Here is a 10,492-nt window from a genome sequence, read left to right on the forward strand (position 1 = left end):
GAGGTTATTTAGGGGCAGCTGTGGAGTGGATAGCAATGCTTCAGTGATCATTTCAGATCCCAATAGCTGAAGAAGCCTGTGAGTGAAAGCGTGTGCTGAGGCATGTGTGTCCTGCTGAGGAACCCAGCCGCAGTGGTCTGGAACAGCTTGGTGAGCAGTGAAACAGTGTTAACCACAAGTCAGGGCTGTCGCACGAACCCTCCCAGCGCTCGCTGGTGTGAGACTCCGGGGTCATGAGATAACTATGCGCCAGTGTATTTTTAATATTCATTTTTTCCCGAATTGACCCGAGCATACAAGATGGCTTTAATTAAAGAGTCAGAAGTGTATGTGGCCCGTTCGACTTTTGAGCTTTTTGTGGAATCGGTTAACAAGGTAATAATTGTAGTTTGCAGAATGGTGGTGTTGGAATAGTTGTTTTCACAAAGCAAACCAGCGGGGCAGTTTAAGCTCCAGGCCTTCTTAAAGGGACACAGTGTTTCCTTTAGGGCTGTCACCATACTAAGGCCCCGTTCACACAAGGACGGTCTGAACAGAAGACGCAAAAGTGGCGTCGCGTCTTCACTTTTTATTCCTGGTTTAGACGAGCGTTTTCGGGAGGAAATCTGCTGCATACGGTGACGCAAAAGTGTGAGAAATTCGATTGTCTGCAGCCAGGCGGCATCACTTGAAGCCATAAGAGCATCTTTGGGCATGCAGAAGTTTTCACGCCACACATTTTCATCAGCTACTCCTTCCATAAAGTTCTCCACCATCCACTAGAGCAGTAGTTCTCAACCTTTTTGAGTCGCGACCCCCAATTTAACATGCATGTTGTCCGTGACCCCGGCTCACTGAACAGTTCAGATCACCCAAAAAAGAAACAAAATGACCACAAAAAGGAAACAAAATGACCAAAAAGACACAAATTGACCACAAAATGATCAAAAAAGACACAAAATGATCAAAAAAAGACACAAAATGACCATAAAAGACAGAAAATGACCAAGAAAGGAAACAAAATGACCAAAAAAGACACAAATTGACCACAAAATGATCAAAAAAGACACAAAATGATCAAAAAAAGACACAAAATGACCAGAAAAGACAGAAAATGACCAAGAAAGGAAACAAAATGACCAAAAAAGACACAAATTGACCACAAAATGATCAAAAAAAGACACAAAATGAACAAAAAAGACACAAAATGAACAAAAAAACAAACAAAAAAAACACAAAATGACCAAAAAACATCAAGACATGAACACTAACATTAAGACATTAAGTGACCAAAAACACATTGACACATGAACACTTTAACACAGTGAACACAGAGCTGACTTCCAGAATGATTTGGCGACCCCCAGAAATCATCCCGCGACCCCAATTGGGGTCCCGACCCCAAGGTTGAGAATAGCTGCACTAGATCCCCCACCCTTCTCTGTTCACTAATACTATCTGTACATATCCTGTACATTTGGTGGAAAGACTCCTGTAAGTTTATTAGAGCCGCCAGAGCAGCTTGAAGGTCCGACGCATGGAAATAATCCCACGTTTCTTTATTTTCCTGTACTGGAGCATGTATGTGACGTAAACACATACGTGACGTGAGCAGATCAGATCAGAGTTTTGTGTCTTGTCAGTGTAGACGACACACTACGGAGGAGAGGATTCAACTTTTACACTTTGGAGGGTGGTTTCAGATTTTTGCGTCTTTAAGCCCCCAAAACGCCGTCACCGTCTAAACGAAAGGCACTTCCCATAAAATATTTTGTCGTTTTCACCCGCGAGCGTGATAACAAGCTTCAGATCTGAGGTAGTGCAAAAAATAAATAAATACAATTAAAACAATAACAATTAGAACAATATTTAGAGGTTGTATGCAGTGCACTGGGGGGTATCGATACTTTTTAAAATGAGTATCGTATCCGGATACAACGTTTTAGTATCGATACTTTTTTGAGTATCGATACTTTTGACAACCCTAGTTTCCTTATAAAGCTGATTCTGGTTTTCATTTTTTAACTAGAAAATTTCTAAAGAAATGTTGAGTGTCAGCCATACATATTAGTCAGCATATACATACGTATTAGCCATACATATTAGTCATATTAGTCAGCCATACATATTAACACTGCCGAGTAGTTTACAGTATATTATCTCTACTGTTGCTGAGGTCTGTGACAGATGAGAGAACAAACTGTTAAAAATGTACCATTGACGAATGTTCCTATAAGTTATTTTTAGAGTGTAGAGTGGTATCTGTGGCCTCGAGCGCAGTTTCCAAATGTATTTTTTTTTACAGATTTTTCTCTCCCCCTGCACTCTAGCGATGATGTCATCCACTCTAGTCTCTCCATAGGGCAGGGGTGGCCAACCCGTGGCTCCAGAGCCTCATGTGGCTCTTTAGGCCGCCTGCAGGGGCTCCCCATGGCTGAGACATAAAAAATGATATACATATTTTTACATTAAAATGTTCATTTATCAATGGTGTAGACCAAAAGCTATTTGAAAAAAGTTTTGACATTTAAGTCAACTAAAATGTCCTTCATAGTTTACGAAAGTCACCGGCCCGGCGCCTTAACCTTCAAGTTTTGCCAACTTTGAGTTAAGTTTTGAGTTCCCCAAGATAGACTAGTTTTCAAAATCATATTAATAAATGCTCAATATCACTATTAATAATGTTGGTAGGATAATTTAGACTTATTAGGCTGTTTAATTTTCATTTTAGGCTCAATATAAGGTTTGCGGCTCCATTCCGCAATTTTCTCTTTTTTTTGGCCAACAGTGGCTCTTTAGTTAGTAAAGGTTGCCCCCCCTGCCATAGGGTAACATTGGGAGGATTTTTTGCCGTGTTTTTGCAGAATAATCTGAAAACGGTTTACCGAAACCCTTAGAAAAGTCATAGCACACTTGTCATGGGCGAGCCGGTCGGTTTGATACCTTTTTAGTGTATGTGACCAAAACTCTGGGAGGAGTAGTCGACCAAAACAAAAACAGAAGAATAAGAATAAGCCCGGTGGATAGTATATAGTGTGCTCTTTATTTTATAGTAGCTGTTTATCGTCTTGTAGGGTTGTCAGTAGAGGTGGTAATCACCAGAGGCCCCACCATACGACTTTATCCTGATACTTGAGTCACGATACAATATTATTGGGATTTTAAGCATTTTGCGATATGGCGAGTATTGCGATAGAATATATTGTGATCATTGCCCTGTCACATTACTCTGACCGTCTGCCTCATAAGAGAGATATTTCCATAGAGCACTACTTTTTTCATGTTAGACCAGGGGTCTCAAACTCAAATTACCTGGGGGCCTATGGAGGCAGTATTAAAATGACCAAATAAGACACCAAATTACAAAAAAAAAAGACACAAAATGACCAAAAATACACAGAATTACCAAAAAAAGTCATAAAATAACAAAAAAAGACACAAAATGACAAAAACAAATACACAGAATTACCAAAAAAGACACAAAATGACAAAAAAAGTCACAAAATGACAGAAAAAAACTAAATTTCTTAAAAAAGAAACAAAATTACCAGAAAAAGACACAAAATTACTTAAAAAAGAAACAAAATGACCAAAAATAGACACAATTTTTTTAAATTTAAAGTAACTAAAGGGACCTGAAATGACAGAAAAAAACTAAATTTCTTAAAAAAGAAACAAAATGACCAGAAAAAGACACAAAATGACTTAAAAAAGAAACAAAATGACCAAAAATAGACACAATTTTTTTTAAATTTAAAGTAACTAAAGGGACCTGAAATGACAGAAAAAAACTAAATTTCTTAAAAAAGAAACAAAATGACCAGAAAAAGACACAAAATGACCAAAAAAAGACACAAAATGACAAAAAAAGACACAAAATTACAGAAAAAGACACAAAATGACTGAAAAACACTAAATTACTTCAAGAAGAAACAAAACTACCAAAAAATTACACAGAATTACAAAAAAGACACAAAATTACCCCAAAAAGTAATTAAATGGACCTTCCACACACAACACGGTAAAGTGCCATTCATATAAAACTCACATTAAACTTTCATATCAAGGTGGGGGCCACAAAATATCGCCACGAGGGCCACAATTGGCCCGCGGGCCGCCAGTTTGAGGCCCCTGTGTTAGACTAAAGGTGGTGTGGAAGGCTCTCCTTCAGCATGTTGGTTGTTGTGAACGTCAGCTGGTGTTCAGGTGTTCAGTGTGTGGAGGTGAAGACGGCGCTGTTGGTGTCGATACTGTTGCTAATGAGCGTCTAATCAATACAACATTTTAGTTCTGACTAGTATCTGAGTATTGTTTTTTCGTCTTGTATCATTGATTTATTGTTCAGTCTATAAAACGGTAGAACATGTGGCAGCTTTCCATGTCCGGAAACAAAAATGCAGAACTGCCAAAAGCTGCAGTTCCTCAGATGAAAAGTGAAACTTTAATAACAGTGTGACTTTACATCCCTCGTTTATCAACATGATGCTGACTTCAGCTCACTGAGTCTCTACTGGTGTCATTATTAAGGACCATTTTCTGAAAATTCCTCCTTTAAAACCCAAATATATTAAATTCACTGTCACCTAATCATTAGAAGTCTAAGCATTCACATTACTGAACCCTTTAGAGTTTGGGGCTATTTTGTGGGTTTTTGACTCCTTTTCATTCTGTCTGTTTAAACCACTTAAACACCTTTACCATGACGTGTTGGTATCATTGTTTTCAGCACAACCTCACCTATATGACCTGATTACTTTTTTCATTTTGACTTACTGGTTCAACATTTAGAACACAAAAAACCCCCACAAAAAAATTACAAAAAACATGTAAAACACGAAAAACGAACCAAAAACACACACGAAATTACAAAAAATACATACAAACACACTGATAACACACCAAAAACACAATAAAAATACAAAAAACACACAAAAATGACAAAAAAACACATAAAAAACACAAAGAAAATACAAAAAACACAAAGAAAATACAAAAAACACAGATAAAAACACAAAAAACACAAAAAACACAAATAAAACATGAAAAACAAACCAAAAGAAACACAAAATTACAAAAAAAAACCACATACAAACACACTCAAACAAACCAAAAACACAATAAAAATACAAAAACACACAAAAATTACAAAAAACACACAAAACATGAAAAACAAACCAAAAACACATACAAACACACTCAAAAACACAATAAAAATACAAAAAACACACAAAAATTACTAAAAAACACATAGAAATAAAAAAACAAAAAAAAACAGTAAACACAAAATATTGCATTACAAATGCTAAATGCACAAAGCTAAATTAGAAAAATCTCTGCAAGAAAAGTAGAATCATGTTAATACGCTCGGAGGTGTTTTTTTGTTGTTGTTTTTTACCTTTGCTAAAAAAGAGTTGATGCATTAAATGTGACATGGAAACTTGTGTAAAAGCCAAAACTGTAGAGTTGAGCTGACAGCAGGAAAACATGCTGCTGAAGGTTTTTACGCCGTGACGTCATGAAGAAGTGGTGAAAACAAGCACAAATTTGGTATTTTTGCTTGAAAAATAACTGTTAAGCTGCATACCGCACAACTAAAATGTGTGAGTGTTGTTTTGTCAGTGATGTCATCCTTCCTGTAAGTCTGAGCAGCATCAGAGGTGTCCGCTGACATCAGCAGCTCCAGTAATCAATCAGAGTCCCGGGGTCGTTGTGTCTCCACAGGAAGGTTACGGCATCAGATGTAAACATGAAAAGAAGTGAAGCTCGCCCCTGCAAATAAGTCAGATATGGGGTTTTTAAAATAGATTTTATGGATTTTTTATCAAAAACAAAAACATAAACAACATACAAGCTTTCAAAACCACTATCCAAACCTAAATGACTTTAAGAGGCTCACGACTGACCTCGCTGCAAAAAAGGAAGAAAGGCAACAACAAAAAAGAAAAGGGAGAAGAGGAAGCCTGTAAACACACTGTGGCTTCTCTCATCCATCTAGAGTGGAAATAAAGTTAGAAATTATACAAATACATGAGGCAATAACAGGGTGGATGGTGACGTTAATAAGAATTAAGTCAATGAAATAAAAACAGATAAACAGTAAAATTAAAACATTTCATATGGCTAAATAAATTTAATGAAACCATCAGTACAACGAATAAAATAAATATATATGTATGTATGTGTATATATATATATATATATATATATATATATATATATATATTTATTTATTTATTACAAATATGTTATGATTTATTTATGTATTTCTGTATTTATTTATTTTTACATTTTCATTTATTTATTATTTCTACATTTATTTTTTTACTTATTTAATTTATAAAATACATAATTATAGAAATAAATAAATACATTTAGAACATAATACAGAAATACCTAAATAAATATGTAAAAATATAGAATTTCCAAATATATATATATATATATATATATATATATATATATATTTATATAAATGCAAAAAATAAATGGAAATTTTATATTTTTACAAATATTTTATGATTTATTTTGGTATTTATTTAATTTGACATTTTCATTTACTTATTTCTACATTCATTTTTTTAAAATTTAATTTATAAAATACATAATTATAGAAATAAATAAATACATTTAGAAAATAATACAGAAATACCTAAATAAATATGTAAAAATATAGAATTTCCAAATATATATACATATATAAATGCAAAAAATAAATGGAAATGTTATATTTTTACAAATATTTTATGATTTATATAGGTATTTATTTAATTTTACATTTTCATTTACTTATTTCTACATTCATTTTTTTTTTATTTAATTTATAAATACATAAATGTAGAAATAAATAAATACATTTTGAAAATAATACAGAAATACCTAAATAGATATGTAAAAAATTAGAATTTCCATTTATTACATATACATATATAGAATTAGATAGTCAAATACAATCAAATAGAAAAGAGGAGAATTAGAGACTGTAAATAAGGGGAGATATGCTTTTTCTACTGAATGATTTATGTTATTATATCAGTTATTACCAGAGTCCCAGGGGGGCGGGGCTTAGCTCCTCAAACAGGACGACCATGTCACTCAAACCAATGATTTCATTCAGCAGTAAATCTTTCTAAGGGGAGAACTTTCTCTGTTTCTTGGTTCCACTGTGAGACAGTTGGAGGTTTGTTTTAAAGTCAGACATGTTTTAATCAGAGTTGTGTGCACCTTTTTTTTTTTTTTCCTGGCGTGATTTAAGACAAAGTCATTTCCTCCATGTGGTGCACAAATGGTACCAGGCTGCTCTGGGATCAGTCGAATGTTTGGAATTCTGAGAATGTTGCCGGCGATCGGTAATTTAAGTGAATATTGACGAAACAACGGAGCGTAATTTGTGTTGCTGCGGGACTCAAATTGCAGCTTTTAGTCCCCGAAAAAAATAATAATTGTCTCATCACACAGTGAGGCGAGAAATAAAACGTTTCCCACTCCATTATTATGAAAAGGATAAAACAAAAATCCCTCTCCGCCTTCATCCCCCTCCCACACACACACACACACACACACATTCTTGTCCTTCTATCTTTGTGAGGACCCTCATTGTAATAGTGAATTCCCTTGCAAGGTTATAATAGTTAATATTATTATTATTATTATAGGGATTTTTCATTAGTTTTGGTTTTAATCTTCGTTGTCAATTTTTGTTTTCAAATTCAGTTAGTTTTAATTAGTTTTTAGACTGAGTTTGCTAGTTTTAGTTTAGTTTTTGTTCGTTGTAGTTTTTTGTAATGGGGTATTTGTTGGGTGGGAGATTAAAAGAGGTCACAGTAAATTTTGCCTTTATTTCCTTTGTCTTATCCATCTTCATAATGTATGAAAAAAGTTGACAAAGACGAAAATGAAGGACATTTTCACTATAATTTTAGTTTTGTAACCACACAATACAGTTTCAGTTAATTATCATGATCATGTAACCTTTAACCCTTAAAACAAAGTCTGAAATCTCAAAAAAGCCTTTAAAGAAGTGAGGACTGGCAAAATGTCCTCACTTTGCAAAAATGTCCTCACTCTGTTGGTTAAAAACGTGTCCTGGTCCTCACTATGTAGGAAGAACAAGAACACACACACACACACACACACACACACACACATTCTTGTCCTTCTATCTTTGTGAGGACCCTCATTGTAATAGTGAATTCCCTTGCAAGGTTATAATAGTTTTGGATTTTTCACTAGTTTTAGTTTTAATTTCGTTGTGATTTTTTGTTTTCAAATTCAGTTAGTTTTGTAACCACACAATCCAGTTTCAGTTAATGATCATCATCATGTAAACTTTAACTCTTAAAACAAAGTCTGAAATCTCAAGCAAGCCTTAAAGAAGTGAGGAACCGGCCGAAATGTCCTCACTGTGTTGGTTAAAAACGTGCCCTGGTCCTCACTATGTAGGAAGTACAAGAACACACACACACACACACACACACACACACCTTTCCTCTCTGCCACGCAATACTGGGCCGCACGCTCAGGTTAGACAGGACCTTTGTTATGAAAAGCAAGTGTGTGTGTGTGTGTGTGTGTGTGTGTGTGTGATGCATCTTAATTGTGCCTCAGCCTGATCTTGTTGCCCTCTGTCTCTCCCAGTCGGGGCATTAGCTCTGCTGAGCCAGATATTAAAATGATTCTGGGCCTGTTTGTGTAGAAGGAAGTGTGGGAGGTTGACAGAAGTAATTGGAGCGGCGGACGTTGCAACATTTTGACACGAGATGAGGAATCTTTGCTGGTGAGCTCAGCTCTGTTGTTTTTGTTTTTTCAGCTCTGGTCTTTTCTTTTTTTCCTCCTCGTCTCCCCCTCCTCCTCCTCCTCCTCCTCCTCTCTGTCCCTGTGAGCCGGTCATTACCGTCTCCCCCTCCAACAGACCCAGCTGGGGGAGAACGCAGATCTTTTTCCCTCTCGGGCTTTTTAAAAAGGTCACATTGAGTTTACCGTCCGTCTGTTTCTGTATGTTCTGCGTCCATACTTCACACTCCACTAAACGTCCAGAACCCTCGCTGACCCCGACGCTGCAGCTTCAGGTTCCCACACACAGCTTCACCACAAAATGTTTAAATCAGGGCTCTCAAACTCGTGGCCCGCGGGCCAATTGTGGCCCTCGTGACGATATTTTGTGGCCCTCACCTTGATATGAAAGTTTATTGTGAGTTTTATATGAATGGCACTTTACTGTGTTGTGTGTGGAAGGTCCCTTTAATTACTTTTTTTTTTGGTCATTTTGTGTCTTTTTTGGTCATTGTGTCTCTTTTTTAAGTCATTTATTTTTTTTCTGTCATTTTGTGTCTTTTTTTTGTCATTTTGTTTCTTTTTTCAAAGTAATTTAGTTTTTTTTCTGTCATTTTGTGTATTTTTTGGTCATTTTGTGTCTTTTTTAAGTAATTTAGGTTTTTTTTCTGTCATTTTGTGTCTTTTTCTGTCATTTTGGGTCTTTTTTGGGTCATTTGTGTCTTTTTTTTTATTAATTTTGTCTCTTTTTTTGGGAATTTTGTGTCTTTTTTAAGCAAATTAAGTTTTTTCTGTCATGTTGTGTATTTTTTGCCGTTTTTGTGTCTTTTTTTGTAATTTTTTGTAATTTTGTGTCTTTTTTTTTGTGTCATTTTGTTTCTTTTTTGGGTCATTATGTGTCTTTTTTAAGTAATTTAGGTTTTTGCTGTCATTTTGTGTCTTTTTTGGCCATTTTGTGTCTTTTTTTCTGTCATTTTGTGTCTTTTTTGGCCATGTTGTGTCTTTTTTTTAGTAATTTTGTCTCTTTTTTTTGGTCATTTTGTGTCCTTTTTAAGCAAATTAAGTTTTTTCTGTCATGTTGTGTATTTTTTTGCCATTTTTGTGTCTTTTTTTGCCTTTTTTTGTAATTTTGTGTCTTTTTGGGGTCATTTTGTTTCTTTTTAAAGCAATTTAGTGTTTTTTCAGTCATTTTGTGTCTTTTTTTTTTTAGTAATTTTGTGTCTTTTTTGGTCATTTTGTGTCTTTTTTAAGTAATTTAGGTTTTTTTCTGTCATTTTGTGTCTTTTTTGGTCATTTTGTTTCATTTTAAAGCAATTTAGTGTTTTTTCAGTCATTTTGTGTCTTTTTTTTGTAATTTTGTCTCTTTTTTTGGTCATTTTGATACTGCCTCCAGCGGCCCCCAGGTAATTTGACGTTGAGCCCCCTGCTCTAGATTCTGACCTCCTGCGTCTCTTTTTGTGTCTCATCTTACAGAGAAGCAATGAGGAATTACCTGAAGGAGCGAGGCGACCAAACTGTCATGATCCTGCACGCAAAAGTTGCACAGAAATCCTACGGCAATGAGAAAAGGTGAGTGAAACATAAACATCAACTTGTTCTCTATCAACGTCTCTGCAGCTGAGAAGGTTTCTGAATGTTTAACAGATTGATAGATGGGGAAAATTCACCCAGTTTCATCAGAACGTGTAATGTGTCTGGCTCTCTGCAGCGTGGGATTAACACTTCACTTCATAAGAGTGATTTC

The 10,492-nt window shown here is 35.1% G+C and overlaps 1 protein-coding gene across 1 annotated transcript in view; it reads left to right on the forward strand.

Moving 5' to 3' along the window:
• Positions 1-10,492, forward strand: part of rbpjb (recombination signal binding protein for immunoglobulin kappa J region b) — a 93,956-nt gene that overhangs the window by 63,321 nt on the left and 20,143 nt on the right. The window contains exon 3 of the mRNA XM_059354729.1: positions 10,222-10,317. Coding sequence (XP_059210712.1) covers positions 10,222-10,317 — 96 coding nt within the window. The remainder of the gene's footprint in view (positions 1-10,221; positions 10,318-10,492) is intronic.

This window comes from Centropristis striata, chromosome 17 (genome assembly GCF_030273125.1).
Source record: "Centropristis striata isolate RG_2023a ecotype Rhode Island chromosome 17, C.striata_1.0, whole genome shotgun sequence".
Taxonomy (NCBI): Eukaryota; Metazoa; Chordata; class Actinopteri; order Perciformes; family Serranidae; genus Centropristis; species Centropristis striata.